At 40.6% G+C, this 18,464-nt stretch overlaps 1 protein-coding gene across 2 annotated transcripts in view; it reads right to left on the reverse strand.

The window, feature by feature from the left end:
* The window catches only part of AZIN1 (antizyme inhibitor 1), a 31,978-nt gene that overhangs the window by 9,274 nt on the left and 4,240 nt on the right, over positions 1–18,464 (reverse strand). Inside the window, exons 2-5 of one of the 2 annotated variants that reach the window (XM_009638376.2) lie at positions 13,602–13,739; positions 4,991–5,188; positions 2,768–2,941; positions 2,318–2,490 (exon numbers count right to left, since the gene is read on the reverse strand). In XM_009638376.2, coding sequence (XP_009636671.1) covers positions 2,318–2,490; positions 2,768–2,941; positions 4,991–5,092 — 449 coding nt within the window. In that variant the 5' untranslated portion in view covers positions 5,093–5,188; positions 13,602–13,739. Of the gene's footprint in view, positions 1–2,317; positions 2,491–2,767; positions 2,942–3,919; positions 4,076–4,990; positions 5,189–13,601; positions 13,740–18,464 lie in introns of those variants that run through there. The other variant, XM_035893871.1, reaches the window with a different exon arrangement.

Raw genomic sequence — 18,464 nt, forward strand, 5'->3', positions numbered from 1 at the left:
TAATAAAAAACTGTCAAAAGTTAAACTCCAAGATGAAAAAAATTTCTAATCCATAATACTACAGTTTGTAACCTCACATTAAGATTAGACAAAACCATTTCTTAAAGACATTCCATGTTAAATTGTATTGATGAGTTGTTATGGCAGCATTGTGAGTCAAGGTATTTTTCTAGTGCAAGCCACTGAAAAAGTGTAATTCTGATTTCTAGAAATCTAGCAGGACTCTTCTTCCTGGGTTTCACACAGAGTAGGGCTAGAGGATGATGTGTGTGTTTGGGAGTCTGGGTTTTTATTTAAGGAAGCATTGATACTTGTAACAACCACACCTCTACTGGAGTTCTTAGGGCGCCCAGCAACCTTAGCAGTTACACTTTGCCTGGAAAAATCCAAAGGTATAAAGAAACGAAAAGACTAAGCACTCCTTTCTGACATTTCTCCTCTTAAAAAAAATTTGCAGTCATTCAAGTTACTAAGACTTCCAAAGGCAGAAGCATCAATTATAAAGAGAGACCTACCCAGTACTGAGTTTAGTGCAGAAAGTTACAAGAATTTGCAGAAAAGGAGGAAGAGAATTACAGCTTTCTGGGCAGGAGTTCCTCAACCAAAGCGTAATTGCTTCACCTACAAAAAGACAGCCTGGCTGTAACAACCACGCATAGGAAGAACAAGGCTTTATAAAGGCTTTGACTTTTTGAAACTATGCCAAGGCAGAGAAAGAAGAAAACTCACAGCTGTCACTTCAGCACCAAAGTTTTAATGATCTGAGGAAGAGAATTAGAATAAACCAAACAGATCTCTACCCAGTAGGAGAGCTGGAGATCTGTTTCTAGAAAGGTTAGACGGCAAATTGCAGTTCTTTTGTAGGAATTTAGTTTCTTGTCCTTAGGTAAACAGGAACTTTTTCAAGTATTAGACTATGAGATCCTTGAAAATTAGTGAAGAGTTTATGTTGTTTTTCTCTAGCTCACGAAACTCATTCAGTCTGTCTCCCCACTTTATAATTTCTCTGGCTCGAGGAAAATCTCCATCCTAACTTCTCTTGCTGCGGATGTTACAATAGACAACATCTTCTAAAAGAGGCTGCTAGACTCAAGGAAATAAATAAACATAAAAAACTAACAAACCACTAAAACCACCAGTGATAACTGGTAAAACACTAGTGACATAAGGAACAGCTTTAGCATTGCTAAGGCTTTCAAATGCATGGAGTAGGTCAAGGCCAAGATCTTACACACAAAATTTTTTGTCGTAGATAACATTCTTTGCACAGACATACTCTCCAGCATGCAAAGCACTGACAGGCTTCTATGAGGATGAAGTGTAATCACTAGCAACAGCAATATTAACTCTCAAGGTAGTCTTGAAAAAAAAAAAATAACCAGGTGGAGTGAGCAGAGTCTCCAGATACTGAACTCAGTAGAATCTTCTCAATTCTACAGCTATGGCCACATGACACTTTAATAAGGACTATCTAGAACCAAGGGCTTTGTAAAGATGTCAGGAATTCAGTTTCTTAGTGCACTCTGATGACATTTGTGGGAAGCTATACCTCACTGATCACTGGAAAGCACTGTAACATTCACTAAGGCTCTGACTCCAAATTTCTTAATGACCCACAGCCGGAGTACTCCTGTGTGAGGGATGTGACACTTAATGACATGAGCGCCTATCAGTCCAAAAGGGACCACAATACATTGGCAGCAAAAAAGGTGTCTTATTTAACAACCAGAACACCAGCTTTGATCAGTTCTCTACAGAAAGCATCTGGGCCAATACCAAAGTGACTGAAAATAGAACTGGAGTCAAACTTCTCCCTGTTTTCATAGTAGGGAAATACCTTTAGGCATATTTAACAGACCTGCAGAACATGCCCAAACCCTAGATTGGATCTGATGCACATGCTCATTTGCCGATAGTCTCTCAGCCCTGACTTCAGCTGAAGCCACGAATACTCCAAACAGAACACCCTGAAAGAAACACTGAAGCCACAGAGCAGGAGGAAGATGTACTTGCAGATGATGAGGTGAGACTTCTGAAGTTCAATCACCTAAACCTTTACATGAAGATTTCCCTATGAAATCAAAATGCAAGATTTCTCCCAAAACACAGGCCTTGCTATTATATTAGGAAGCTGAGACCTAGTAGGGGAAAAATGGCAAAAGATACCTTCAAAAGAGACATCAGAGAAGAGATAAATAGATACAAGTGAATTGTATTAAAGAAGCCATGTACCTTGCTTGCAACTCAAACAGCCCAGAACACAGGCAAAATTAGATTTCCACCACATAAAAAGCAAAACCAGAATTTTGACACTTACTTAGCATTTGGATGGTTACGTGCAATCTTCTTCAGCTCAGTATCATTGTCACAAGTCATGATGTTTATCCCAGCTTTCGCCGCATACTTTATCTGAGAAGCTTGCTTGCAAGGATTTGTATATATAATGTTTTCAGGAGAAATGCCCAGGTCTTGTACCAATGCCATTTCAGACTGGAAAACAGGAGCATACCAGAGTTTGACACAGTCTAGTGCACTACCTTTAGTCAATTTTTATTAGATGTGTTCTAATACTCGACTGAAGAGTCAAATACACTAAAGAAAACTATCCACTGCTGCTAGGGTGGAAGTATAGATTTGCAACAGCCAGTTACACAGGAGTTCAATTATAACCATGGCACTCAATATCAAAACGCTGATTTTAAAACAGCAGACAGATGAAGAAAATAAGGCACACAGATACACAGAAAAAAAACCCAAACAAACTTACTTTACTGGAACATGCAAATCCAACACCAAGGCTTCCCAAAATTTCGAGTACACCTGGAGTAGAATTGCATCTTACAGGATAAAATGGTTTTATTGGTGCCATCACGTTCTGCCATTGTATGTTCTTCTTTACAAGCTTTCCAAGATCACCAACATAAAATGCTCTTTTTCCAGTCTAAAAAAGGAAAACCAGGAAAATAAAATGTCTGAAATTGTGGGTTTGCTGTTAAAACATAAATAACCCATGAAACAAAGTCTTAAAGAATTATGTACATTTTTTTCATCCTGCTATTAACTTTTATGTTTGACCTTGAACAATCCTCTTGTTTTTACTTTCAACTAGTAATTTGAACTAGTTAAAAAAAATCAAAGGGAATACCTACCACTTATCTCTAAGAGCTACTACAAATGCTATTTAGACAATATTGTGAGATTCCTGAACAAGAGATACTACTTAAATGCCAAATGCTGATTTTATCTAGAAATACAAAATATGTTACAAATATCTTTCAACTTTGTATTTTCAAAAAAGTCTGCAACTTTTTGGAGGAAGAAAATGGGACAAAAGCTTCCACAGTCTCAACATAGCTTATTAAACAAGGAATAAAATTTAATGCACTACCATTATTTTAAGATCTAGCTAACAGCTCATTTTACTGAACATTTGTTTGATAGTATTTTAAATCAGGAAGTCAGGTTTGAGACTGTTCTCCACATCTTGTGAAGCACAAAGTTCAAACAGAATTGTAAGAACTAAACTCAGTGCGTTAAGGTTGCAGAGTCAAGTACATAATCTTCAAGAAAATGCACAGGCATTTTTCTGGAAACTGTTAACAATACCCCTTGTGCATCTGTTACCATAGGCTCTTGACACCAAGTCATGATGTGGATGTAGTGGATAGAAATCCAAACAGATCATTCTATATTTGTTTATAATGTGTACTCAGTAAAATTCCTGTAAATGAATGGCCTTCTGTGTATCAGTTAAAGACCATCGCAAAATATATGATCCATCTAAGACTGTATATCAAATGTTAATTCTAGCACTTGACTTTTGCAGATATGAAACTATGTTGTGGCTTATTGTATACAATGTCTTTATTTCTGTTTAAAAAACACAAATAGAAATTCCATCGGGTGGAAGCATACTGACCCCCTGTACGTGGGATCTGGAGCTTTAGATCCATGGCACAGGCCTCTACCCCTTGAGCTAAAGGAGTAAATGAAAGCAGCAGGAGGCAGCTATCCTCTGTGAGCCAGCCAGTGGTTGGAGACATGACATGTTGCCAGTAGTTTACCTATTTATTTGCTAGACAGAAAAAGAATATTAGGAATCAGGATTTGGGAATCCTACACCTGAGCTCAGAAGGCCATGGGATTTAGCTATTTGCTGTACTATAGTTGAGCACTTGCATTTGAACATCAGTTCTGCTAAACCAAGGGAAAAGTGAACAACTCCTAGGTATGGCATATTAAGGATACAGTCTTTGCTTAATCAAACGTCTTTTTTTTTTTTTAAAGCTCTTTCTTTCTACAGTCTTGTCTATAAAACAAAAGCTACATCTTCCTGCCTCCTAAGTAGTGAGTGAAGCCTTATTCAATAACACTATTATTGTATATACAGAATTATTTAAAGTTCTTTCCAGTAGAGTGCTAAACCTTAATAGCTTTTAAACTGGTTTATTTTCTTGAAAGAAAAAAAGGTAGCACCTCACAATATGCTCGCACCCATGTTTCCAATGGAGAGAAGGGTAACAGGAAGATGTATAGCCATACAACCGTGATCAACCACAGAAATTTTAAACATGGTTTTGAACTGGCTCAGCATACATACTTGTCTAAGCTTTGGCACATTTTTAGGGAACGCGCGGCCCATTTCTGACTCAGCAATAGCTACTTGCCCATTGCAGGTTCCTGATATAAACCCTATTGATAAAAAAAATCTTTTTAAACAATGAGATGGGAAGCTGCATTTACTTACATCAGCAAAACTACTTTCTTGCTAGCCACACTCAGGGAGGTAACAATTGTTGCCCCTATTTCCCCAACAGAACTCAGCCTGAGGCAAGCAAACAGCAAAGAAGTAGAATTATAAAACTACTTTATAAGACGAGTTTTAACCGACTGTTCCTCTGTTGCCATCAGCTCATCAGTGCTAAATAACTTGACTTAGTCTGAAGACAGAGAACTAAACCAGAAGATTTGGAAAACTTATAAAACTTACATGAGTGTGTTCATAAATACAGTTGTCAATAACATCTGCAAGAGTTGCTCCTTCATCCAACAGGCCAATGGAGTAATTTGCATCCTCAAGAAATCCTTTCATCTCAGCCGTATTCCACAAAGCCGACAGTCATAAACCAAGAAACACAAGGGATGGGCTTCCAAGCCTTATATCCGGGTCCTTAAATTATGCAACAAACTGTAGAAAGAAAACATAAATCAATGGGAAAAGAGGCACAAAGCATACTATGCCACTATTTAAAAATTAGAAAGAGCTCTCTACATCTGATGTACTACAAAGAGTAGCACACACTTGACAAAAATCAAGGTTTTTTTTTTACTCTGTCCACCCTCCATTTGTCAGGGATAAAGGATAGCGCAATTTGACTCAAACCAAGAATAAAGTAGAAGCTGTGTCCTTTAAATCTGATACTAACTTAAACAAGAGTAAGAAACCACTGATGTAAGGCTGATCTTGAGAAGCGTCCCAGGCTGTACCACACTGATCTGTGTTGAGCTTATGCAAACTATGAAAATACTGCGAGTGTAGCATACTTGTACAAACTGCCCAGCTCAGCAATTCTTAAGTATAGCATCTTAAGTGACATTAGTATTCAAGCATGCAACTGCAAGACAGTCTGCAATGCAACATTTCTGAATTTGTTAAAGAAAACTCAGTTTATTGATTAAATGTTAACATTGACATTCATTGATTCATGCTAACTTATAACTATTGTATTTATTAGGCATTTATTTTGTAGGTAATCTTACGAACAGAACAACAATACTTAAAACTCTTCACTTCAGAGGTTAACAGAAAGAAGCTACTAGGTAGAAGTAGTTTTAAAAATGGCACTCTAAGTAAGTGGAACTGGTATTAAAAGAAAGTAACAGTTACAGCCTAGGTTTATTTGCATCTTGTTTAACCTCAAACCTTCACTGCAAATTAGATGCTGTTTATAAGCAGTTTCTTCCAAAAGACAACCTGAATCAACAAGGTCCCAAGACAGAAAACACTGGTTTAGAATATGTACTAAATAGTCAATCTCAAGTAAAAATCAGTAGACAGCAGGAGACTACCAAGCTGATTATATACCTTCATCAGCCTTACTTGATGAATACAGCAAACTGCAGTTTACATTCCAATAGAGTTGTGGGTCTTGTTTAAAAGCAGTTTATTAGTTTATAGAAACTGATTGACCAGATTTTTGTTTCCAATGCCATCTTGATGACTAACACGAGACTGATCAAAACCAGCCAGCTAACTAGATTCCTTCCTGACTTGAACACCCAAGACTTTTTTTAATCTCTCAACAGAAGTTGCATAGAATTTATTAAAAAATTATGGTTGTTTTCTAAAGCTACCTATACTTGGCTTTAAATTAACAGAATTATTCTTCTAATTAGAAGTGTTGATAGAAACCAGAAACATAACAGCTGAAGGTAAAAAAGCCTCACTGAGACTAAAAACCAAGACGATAATTTTGGCTTCAAATAGTCACAATGCCATGGTAATAACGCTGTCTCATGTTTCTTCCACTACCTCCCTACAGTAAAAAAAAAAAATCCACAATTTGCAACAAAAGTTTGGTGAACATTGTTACTATGAACAAAGTTACTTTTCCTCAAGCTAACACTAAGACAACTAAGTGGAAGTTGCTCCTGCTTGTCATTACACCCAGTAACGGGGAAAAGAGCCAGCAGCATTGTGTATGCTTTCTGCTTAACTCAAGTATGCCACCTATGTTTAAGAGAAATATTTACTGCCAGGTGAATTTAACTCAGTGGCAGCAAGAATTTTCAGTTACATTCAGAAGCTGAATGATGAAAGACAAGCATGCTAGGTAAGAACATACTTGTCTCACATGTACAGTGAGTCATATGCTTATTTAAGGGAAACCTGAAGATCCAAAACAATTATAAAAGAGCAAGATAATTATCACATTGATGTAAGGATTTAAGTAAATTACAATTATAAAAACAATGACTAGGTAGTAGACACTATAATAACCAGGAAAAATGTCTTCAGTCAGTCATAGAATCATAGAATGTTTTGGGTTGGAAGGGACCCCTAGAGGTCATCTAGCCCAACCCCTCTGCAGGAGCAGGGACACCGCTAACTCAATCAGGTTGCTCAGAGCCCCATCCAACCTGGCCTTGAATGCTTCCAGGGATGGGGCCCCCACTACCTCTCTGGGCAACCCGTTCCAGTGTTTCACCACCCTCATTGTAAAGAATTTCTTCCTTCTATCTAGTCTAAACCTACCCTGGTTTAGTTTAAAACCATTACCCCTTGTCCTGTCACAGCTGGCCTTGCTAAAAAGATTTTCCCCATCTTTCCCATAGGCCCCCTTTAGGTACTGAAAGGCCGCAGTCAGGTCTCCCCGCAGCCTTCTCTTCTCCAGGCTGAACAAGCCCAACTCTCCCAGCCTGTCCTCATAGGAGAGGTGCTCCAGCCCTTGCACCATTTTTGTGGCCCTCCACAGTCACACCTCTGTTCAAGTTTGTAACACTAAAACTCCTTAAAAAAACACCAAAAAAAGAGAAAAGGAGAAGCTTGTGAACTAAGTTTGACTTAGAATCAGTAAAACAAACATGAACACCACAGTCATGTTTACGTAGCTACTGTCACCCTCTGAACAGATAATTCATCAGTATCCTTGATTTGCTAGCTGATTAGCACGAAGGCCTTGACATGTTCACCTCCATAAAATATCCATGATTTCCGGTAGCAGAATACCAAAAAGGGGTTGTTTTCATTTTTTTCACCCCCTCCCCAGAAAGACAAGCTGGCATCAGCATTTTACTGAAAATTTGATATAGTTCTGGATTATTCAAAACATGAAGATCAAAAGAAAAAAGCTAACAGCAGAGTTTAATTCTTTTAGCATAATTTATATTATGACTTAAACAGCCTGATGTTTAAGTTTTAAAGTACTTTATGCATCCTCAGGAACTCACTGGTTGTTTAATAAACATATTAAACTTTTCTTCTACAGTAACAACTCTTTTGTTGTCTTCTTGCAAGAAAGAGGAGTAAGTAAACCTACCGTGGTGAATACATGCAAGAGCAAAGTGATTTCTGATACAGAATGTAAGATTTACACTGTTTTTTTTTTTTTTTTAAAAAAGCCCAGCCTGTGGCTTGTAGCTGATAGCTGTAAAATGTAGGAAGTGCCAATCCATCCAGGAACTTTCAAAACAACATCTCTTTGTAACAAGATTAATGGATCCTGCATAAGTTCAAGTCACTCTGAAGAAGCCAGCAGACACCAAGATAAAATGTCGACCCCCCAAGATAAGCGCAGAAGGACCAGGCCTTGCCACTTGACGAGTCAACTTATGAACATACATGGAAGAAAGGCCCAGAGGTCATGGAAAACAACCACTGAGAGACCGCTCCCCAATGACCACTGGGGACCCCCAAATACCACCGACTCAAATCACTGAGCATGCGTGATTGGGAAGGGAATATGTAAATACATTTCAGGACCTCATTGCCATAAGACAACCTTTTCCAGGAAATATGATGAATATGCATATCTTCATTCTATATATGTTGTATGATTTCAGTTGCATGGCACGCATGTTTGGAGAAGTGATCGCCCGTGCATCCACCACCATGATAAAGAATGCCCGCCTTCTAAAACTTCAAACAAGTCTTAAAGGGTGTTCTTCACCGACTTTTACAGTAACATTTACATTTTCAGCAGATTATTCAAGTGTAGCAACCTGTTAACCATTCAAAAAACTCAAGTTTTTTTAATCCTTTTGTGACACAAAAGGTGTTAAAGGAGGATTTTCAAATTTCAATGTGTTGTTGCTGCATCTAAATCTGTAACATCTTCTAGGACATATCTAATCTGTCCTATGACTTCAGTAAAAGTTCAACAAAACTCAGTGGCAACATTTTGACACAGTAACTCCATACAGGTAAAGCATTTTAAGAATTTACTGTATATAACAAGGGTACAAACTTAGCTAGATTTTAAAGTTTTGGTGGTTTTGGGGGTTTTTTTTGTACTACAAGTCACTTCCTTCCTACACTTCCACTGAACAAATGCACACCCCCGATCTGCCCTGCTGGGAAGTTTCAGTACACCCAGTGGAACCAGCCACAGCACTGGACGGATTTTGACTCAGACACGCATGCACCCTGCAAGCTAATTGCTTGTGCCTCGTATTTCAAATGAAGAAGCTGGATCTAAACAATGACCAGCTTTTTTCCTTCAAGTCTTGGTGTCCATCTGAATTACACTGGAGTAGATTTAAGCTAATTTTGTAGAACTCTTAAAAGAAAGGGTTTTTTCATAGTTAGTCACTGCTGTGTCTATAGCTTCCAGACAGAGATGGTGTAGAAGAATACTTTCCTGCAAAAGCTACCCTTTCACTTCTGGGGAGATCCAGTGGTGAGGAGGGTGAGACCTGGTTTAAGTAAAGCATGGAGGGGAGAAGGTCTCTTTACCACTGACTCCCCCAAAACAAGAACAACAGAAGAACACTTATCTGGTAAGTTAGCTTCGATGAAGGTCATTTCCTAAAACAGACATTATCTCTTGTAGTTCATTCATCCAAAGGCATCTTATGCCCAATAGGCAGGCATGAAAAGGAATCCATGCTAGTACAGACTTAATAAAATAGCCATAAACCACCTAGTAAAACCTCTCCCATGCTGCTAAACAGCAATTGCTTTTCATAAGCATGTCCCTGACATCTAAGGTTTTTCATTTTGCAAAATTCATCTAGTGAAAAAAGCTCACATCAGCCTACCAACTTCTGTCCTCAGTTACAGCCCATTCCTCTCCAATTTCTCCTGCTCTGGAAGAAATTGCATCTTTGCAGTCTTGTGAGAACAAGATAGGAAGAATATTCCACAAAGAAAACTGAAATTCCTACCAGCACTGCTACAGCAACCCCACACAACAGTGTACACTTCAGAAATGTTTCTTTAAGGGTTTAATACCTGCAGTAGGATTTAGGATTGTGCTGTAACTTTACTTTGTTCTGACTGGCCCCGTCCTGAGGGAGGGGCGGGGGAGAGGAGAATCAGTGATAAAATTCGTGAAAGATCAAATTAATACAGGCAGAAGGAAATAGAGAGAATGGTTTAAGACATCTTCTATGTCTGTAAGACAAGATCATTACAGTACAGAGTTCAGTCCTTGCTAGAAGTGCTGACTTGCTGCAGGTCATGATTTGACAGACTTAGTATGGCAACACCACCCATTTTACCACCTGAAACGTCAGTCTGCACAATGCTCCAGGACATATATTTTAGGGCAAACAAAAGCTGTCAGGTGGTACCAGACTTCTACAGAGGCATGCAATTGCTTTCTTTGAAGTAAGCGTTACATCCTCAGGCTCTTTAGGGTTTAACACAATGACTTCCCAGATGAAAAACTTTAAGATAAAAGTTTACATATTTAAACACTACAATTAACATAGACATCTGGAATAGAAGAAAATTAAAATGCTCTGAAAAAATTACTAAACACATGCTTGTCATATGCAAGCATCCATAACAAACACATTTTCAGGTTTTTTTCTTTACATTTTCAGAACTACATATTGTTTGGCCTACAAAAACCCCCTTGAGGTTTGGGTCTTTGATTAAAAACTTCCTCTGCAAAGAACAAAGTCTCTGCAAACCAAACGTGCTCCCAATAATGCCTTTCAACTACATGTCTTAAGCAAAATAACTATTTACAAGATTTAACACTTATGCTGATGTAAAAATCATGAAGAGATAAAATACATTAATCTCCTATTCCATACAATACTGGTTCTTCAGAGGTAACAGATCAAAAAAGTAGAAGCATTTTGTCACTAACATTGGCAATTAAGTACAGAACAGGTATACTAGAAGAGTAGAAACACGAGTCCCTTGTTTTCAGTGCAGGAAATGCCTATTTTATAATAGCAGTATCTTTTAAAAAATATTCCAAGATGCCATTTCACCAACTTGTGTCCTTATCACTGAGTTTGCTGAATGCAGCCACTAACCACATGACAGAAATGTTGAAGCAGGTGTCTTTATTTACAATGGCAGTGGACATTGTGCTTTACCTCAGTTGCCTCTCAGTACAAATCTGCTGAGGGTCATAGTAGAGTCCCTGTACAGCTTAGGTGAGTTGCACCCTGCCATTGTCTCCAGAGTATTCCACAGTTAAGTGAGCAACGTAACAAGAGCATCTCTGCTGAAGTAAGCAATCAAAGACAACTGATACTAAGGAATAATGCCCCATCTGACATCTTCTACAAGAAGCAAGCTTTCAAGAACCTCCTTCTGTTTTCTCAGAGTTTGAATAAATTATTCAAAGCCAATAAGCTTAGCAAAGCTTACAAAAAAGAGAGTACTCTTGTAAGTGCATGTATGCTTCTGTGGTACCATACCAGCACTTCTCTTTCATGACAGTGCAAGCAGTTACTTCCCTATCCTATCCTCTTACATGCTTAGTCAATATTAGTATTTGGTCTCCCTGTTCCCCCCCCGCCCTCCAAACTCCCAGCGCTCCTGTTCTCTGATTGCCACCTACTTAGACAAAGTCAAGAGACCTGAAGGCTAGCCAGTCCAGATAACTACTGCTTCCACTTGGCATAGACAGGGCTTGTTAACAATCAGATTTCCATTGCTAATTCCCTCCATTTCCAATCAGCCAGATATGGCAATAAATAGAACAGATTTTCAAAGGAGCAAGACTTCAGACCACAGTTGCCAGACTGCTCAGGAAGGCAGAGCTTGAAGAGCAAGACAGAACTAAATCATCCCAAGTTCTTCCTTGGCCAATGTAACACAAGAAAAAAAGTGGGAGGGAGAGAATTCTAATAAGGAAGCAAGCATAATGGAAATGTAAGTATACCTTCAGACAGAAGATTTGAGTTCTATTGGTACATAATATTCATTACTGTGTTTAGAAGACCAATTGACCTTTTTCCCATTAAATCACTTTGGAACTTGAACAGGACTCAAACTACGAATTAGCTAGCTAACTTATATCTTAGCTGTGTCTGAGGCAATTACCTGTGCTTCAGCACACCAAAACAGCTACAGATTTACTGGCAAAAACTTGCCGACTACTGCTACCTACATCACCACTACATTCAACACTGAACTACTTACATTCATGTACAGTATATTATTACCGAAGACATAATAGATCCAAACTCAAACACACAGATCATCTGAACATTCAGCTACAAATACAGCTAACCCAGTGGCATTTCCACTCTAGGACAAATTATACCTTGCACTATACCTTGCCAGAGCACATCAGTCTACCAGTTAGAAAAAGAGTAATTTCAATGAAAGTACCAGATCAGCCTTCTCCTCAAAGAGAAAAACTTCAGACAAAGCCAGAACTCCTTCAGAACAGTTTCAGAAACTAAAATGCATTTATAGCACCTTTATTCACTCCTTCCTCTTAACAGTTCTTCTACCTTTCTCATCTTTTTACTGCTGTACTTTATTCCCGTTGAAGTACAAAATGTTATGTCAGAGAATAGAGCAGTCATCTGCATAGAACCAGATATATGCAGTTAATTCAGTAAGTTTCAAACAAAACAAGAAGAACACAGTTCACCCTGTGCCTCCCTTGATGCAGTCTTTTCAAAGAACAGGGTCATCCCCATTACGTACCTTATTAGGATACATACTAACACAACTGGCATTCGGACTCTTTGTGGTCTTTAAACCTGGCTCAGACACACTTAACCTCTTATTCTCAAGTTTTACATTAAAAAGCATTCTATAGTTTATAGGTACTGAGCCAAATGAAAATGCCTTCAGCTAGACAGGAAAAAAGTAATACTGTATAAAATCAGCTTAACTCAGATATTACAAGTGCATTTAAGGCTATTGTTAAAACCACATAAAGCTATTGTTACATATCAACAGATCAGGATAGCCACACATTCCAGAGTTTTCTGTGCTCCTTAAGATCAGCTACGCACATTCATTTGTTTTCAGTTTATCATGGGGTTTGTTTTTCTTTAGTAATTATTTGCCTCTTAAAATGTAAAGGCATTTATAATTGGTGCACAATTTCCATCCAACACAGAATTCCACAATCTACTGTAGCTCAACTACAACTATTTGTGGAAGTGGATAGTAATTAGCAAATAATGGAGACAGGCATTTGGGAAGGCACACCCTTCATGATTGGCATTAGTTACCATTTACAACAGCAAATTTTAACTATTTCAGTATAAAATACCATAAGACTTCACACATAATTTGAACAGTCACACAGTGCTGATTTGTGACTTCAGAATTACCACCGAGAGACTGAAGTTACAGTATTTTCCTTTAGGATTTCTGCAGCTAACAGCCCTAATTCAGAAAAGTAACTCTATTTACAAAGTTTACTTGCACATGTTTAAGTGTCTCAGAAATCCATCAGATAACTCTGTCGAAAAACGTATTAGGTGAGTAAAAATTACAGTCCTCCCTTGAATGAAAGCCCCATACAATATGCACACTGCTATTTTCAAATTTTGATAATCTACACCAAGACAGTTATCTTGCTTACCAAAAAAACAATACATGCTGTTCGTATTTTTGGAAGTGCTTATCCTCCTGCATACAAGTGAAGAAAGAAGGAAAGCAGACTTACATGGACAAGTTAGGAGATGGAACCCTACTATCATCAGCTAGGTTCCCAAGGTGGCTCAGCGTTGAAGTCGAACTGTTCTCTATAAAGCACTTCTCCTAAGCCCTCTGGATAGTTGTAAACTTGATCAGAGATTTTGCCCTGTGGAAGAAAATGCATGCAAAAGTAAATTTCACAGCCAGAACAAAATAAAAGCTTTATCTCAAAGCATATAATATATGCTTTTTCAGTACTGCTTTTAAGGAGGCTTGCAAGACCCCACCATGAAAGTTTATAATCATGTAAAATACCCAGTTTTCAAGAGTGAATGTATACTCTGAGCCAGATCAAGTCAGACGTATGAAGAACTGCTAAAACACAACAATTAGGCACATGAAATGATGTGTTTGTACTTATCTTTCATAGTCTGAACTGGAAGATTTTCAGAACTGAAGGCAAAGAGCTCTACATGATCCTACTTTAGGGTAGTACGCCTTAATACTGGACTACCCTTCCAAGAAGTGTTTTTAACCCTGTAAACCACTGCAATTCTTCCCCTCCCCGCTTCCTTTCTACTTTAGAATTCCTTTGCCATGATCTTTCTTCCTCCGCTGTGAACAAACAAGCATGTGGGTGAAAAATAGTGCTTTATATAGTGCAACTGAACACCATACAGCCAAATCCAGAGACGAGCAAGACAGTAAAAAGAAAGAAACTTATGCTTGCCTTCAGGAATGAAGGAAACATTTCAGTAGGCCCTTAAAGGCTATTGCACATAACACCAAAGCTGCATTTTAAAGTACAAGGCTAGGTTACTCAAATTAAGGTAAAACAATCACACACAAGGAACATAAAAAGCAGCAAAGGAAACATTAACCAGCCCTGCTGAGAAGTTATTCCTTCTCAAAGGAACTGTCATTTTCATGAAATTAAATATACTACAGAACTGGTCAGGTGTAAACCCAACATGCTACAAAGTTTCTACAAATTCGCTGTGGTCTGTGGCACGAAACAGGGAATGTACCAACCTACTGTAAAAATAAATCTTTGCTGCTCTCATTATTTAAATGAGACTACATGTGCTGACTACAAAAACCTGGCTTCTGGGAATCACCTAACCCAAATGATCATCTTTTTCAACTGCATTACAGTTAAGCAAACTGCTGAAGTGTATTTTTCCACTTATACTTGCTATTGGAAAACTAAACTAGTATACTCTATAAAGTACTAAATTACTGAGTGAATGCAACTTGAGAATAACTGTTTCTCAGCAACTCCACAGAGCAATCTCTCCAGCTTTACCGTGTAAATTAGCATTCAGTTGCATATAATACTAAAAATGAACCAGTCAAAATTATTGAGATATTAAGGAATTTTGCCAGCCAGAATTAATGTATATGCAGTGTATTTAATCTTATCCCTTTCTTCCACTGAAGCAAAAAGTCAGTAACATTTAGTTCTCAGACTATGCATACAACAGTTCTAAAAGCTGGCAACACTTCCCTTTTGTAAAATTAACTAGTAGCTCCAGTATTTTCTAGTGCTGTTCTGATTATACTCAAGAACTCATACAAATTTTCCAGTGATTATGAATTAAGTTTACCTTCCCAGCAAAACAAATAATTAAAAACAGGTGCTTCTAGAGGGAGAGTGCATGACCTTTAGTGCAAAACTTAAAAAGCCATGCTTCAGACAAGTATCACCTGCAGTACTATCCCAATAAGTATTCTCACATGACCCAAGAAGGAAGCATGCAGCAAAAGTTCCCATGGAGCTGGAATGAAAACCTATCATTTTCTGTAGCAACAGTCAACCGGGAGCTGCGCTGAGTTCTAATTGCCCTTCAGAATTTCTTTTAAATGAGAATTATTTATCTGAAGGATCTACACAAATGTACAGAAAATGGGCTGACTGCCCTCTTCGAAGCGCAGGTTTGCTGATATTAAATACCCAGAGAAGAAAACAGTACAATTTCAGCCTTTCAAGTCATAGCAATTTTACTCTGCTTTAACGAGCACAGAGAGTTAGTTTGCTGTACTGTGGCAGAGTAGGACTACCATTTTAAGAAGCAGAAGTGTATTAGATGTCCATAACCCATATGGACAAACCCAGTTTTATAAAAATTGCACATGTGATCAGCCACAATGAAGCGTTTATTGTTTAAGGGTCTTTGCTGAACAGAGAGCTTTGAGCTGCAGGAATAATCAACAAGGCAGCTTTGCCTTTTAATACTCAAGTGACACCCATATGCATGTATTTATCTATCTTCTGTTAGCATACTCTACTAGCAGGTGCCTCAAGTTCGACTGCGGTTCAGTCAGCAATGCTGTACTTCATACCCAAAGAGTAACACTCATCTGAGGAACAAAATAACCCCCCAGTCGTCCACAGCGCATAATTCTGCCAGAACAACTGTATCCCCGCAGCCAGCCCTGTGAGCACTGGCAGGCCAGTTGGGGCCAGGCCCTTTCCAGCTCACTGGCCCCCTCAGTTCCCCGTGTCTGATACAGACCAACCCTACAAAACCAGGCACCAACTAATTTTCCTTGAAAAAAAATGATCCACTGCATCTCTGTTTCTGAGAAGAGACCCTTCAGTGACCTGAGCTAAAATATCTGCAAACCAAACCCTAAAAATCCAGCAATGTGATGACCTCGCATATTTACACCAACTGACAGACTTGGAGGCACCAAAGTTACTCTGGTCCACAAAAACCCCAGCTATTCTTCTGTTACAATAGGCTTTTTCCAGATCAGGGCCAGGGCGTTGTGGCGAGGCGGTCCCCGGGGGAGAACAGGTCCTGAAGGGAGCGCAGGTCCCCGAGGAATTCTCCCGTTGATCACACTCTTGCTCCTGCGCTGTATCCACAGCATTGTGAACTGAAATTTGCCATTATACCCAAATTAGTCCCTTACAGAATTAAGCCTGCCTTTCAGGAAGGGACCGTCTTAACTCCATTCCAGAGCACTCTGTCTCTCCTTTAATTGGAGAGATGGAGTAATTTCCAGACCGCATAGCCCAGCTTTGCTGCAAACACACACCTGTACCAGACTTCCAGCACAGGGAGTGGGAGAGGCACAAGCTGCTTGCCTGGGGGCTGGCTGCAGCGCTGAAAGGTGGTAAGCTCGCCTCCAGTAAAACTGTCCCCACAGCAGAAACATTCCCATTGCTGTTCACCACCAACCACCACCCACCCCTCCTGAACTCTTGTAAAGACCCCTCTTTTTCTGGGGTTTAACAACCTTCCCCCAGAGCTCCAGGCCAGGCAGAGGGATGGGGGGAGCAGCAGGCTGGCTGGCTGCGGGGGGCTCGGCCTGGGGCAGGCAGAGCAGGCGGGGAAGGGAGCTCACCACAGCCTGAAGCACACGGGGAGGGGGCTGCTGTGTCGCAAGCATCAGCCACGGCGGCAGCAGCATTGTTCACACGGTGACAGGAAGGAAAGAACTAGACTGGACCAGTCCAGACTGGAACAAACCCCTCCTACCATCACTATTATTCACAACCCCCACCTCCCCCCCCAGCATCACTGCCTCCCACATTTATCCAGGGAAGAATAGCGGGCAAGTGCAGTATCCTCAGAGCCAAAAATCCAGCAGCCAGGGTGGAGGCAGAAGTGGGGCAACGCTCCCCCTTCCCCCCGCTACCCACCACCATGCAGGAGACCCAGCCACGCGTCTGGCTGGGAGGGTAGGCAGGGCTAACCCGCTTTATTGGACACCACATGGTGTTTTCGTTCAGGGCAGCTGTATTCGACTGGGACTACACAATCAAATCCTGCTCGGTCACCAGAGACTGCTGCAGAGGTCTGAAACACAGCGCTTCTCCTGCGTACTGGCACACGTTGGCTGTGCAGGATTTTTGCACCACAGGAGATGCACTTCAGAAAGGCTCAAAAGAAGATTTAAGCTCACTTACTTCCCTCTTCACCACAATCGGGGTCTCCCCAGCAGACGCATCTTCTTGGACTCTGAATGAGCCCAGACTGCCGACTGGAAAAGACCTGCAGTGCTGCCTAGTAATGAGCCATAACAGCATCCTCCTCGGCCACGCCAGCTGCCCCACGTTCCTGTGCTTGCACCGTCCCCCTTACACACGCATGAACCCCCGCTCCCACACCATACTTCCAGCACCTGTACACCCAGTAACAGGCACCTCTGCTGACCTCTCACCACTATAGCCAGTAATGGGCACCTCTGCTGACCAAACAGGGAACGTACCTGCAGTGAGCACACGCATATTCAGGATGTACCCTGACACCCAGGTGCACACGCTTTACGCAACGCAGCCAGCCAGCAGCTGAGCAGTGACTGGACCCTCTGTACTTTCTGAAAGCCACCAGCACAGCAGTGTCTGACAGGACCACAAGTACCGTCAGAGGCAGCCAAGCCAAGGGGGTTGAGGCTCAAACCAAGAGACTTCCAGAAGGACTGGCGGCACCAAATCTGCTACTGCTACACGAACAGACTGACCAAGGGAGGGAGAAAACCATGCGCCCTCATCCTTGAGATGACCAGCAAACACCCTTGGCAAAGGAAGGAGACTGCTAATAGGAGGTAAGGGCTCCACTTTCCATACCCTGGAGGACCCCTCAGCCCCTCTTGTGGGAGAGCAATTTGCCCTGTCATCCCAGCGCTCATCCTGGAAAGTGTCACTTGTGCAACGCCCTTACAACTTGCGCAGTGCCCCGACAGCTCACACTGCCGCCCTGCTCCTTGTCGTGCCCCCCGTCCACCACGCCGAGGGTCGCGGGGTGAGGCCTCATGCAGGCACCCACAGGTGCAGCTCAGGTGAGGGGGAAAGCGGAGCGTGACAGCGGGCGCCCGGATGGATAGCCACGGCTACAGACACACAACATGGCCTCTGAGAAGCAGGCAAGCGGAGACGCCA

This window comes from Egretta garzetta, unplaced genomic scaffold (genome assembly GCF_000687185.1).
Source record: "Egretta garzetta isolate BGI_Z169 unplaced genomic scaffold, ASM68718v1 scaffold154, whole genome shotgun sequence".
Lineage (NCBI taxonomy): Eukaryota > Metazoa > Chordata > Aves > Pelecaniformes > Ardeidae > Egretta > Egretta garzetta.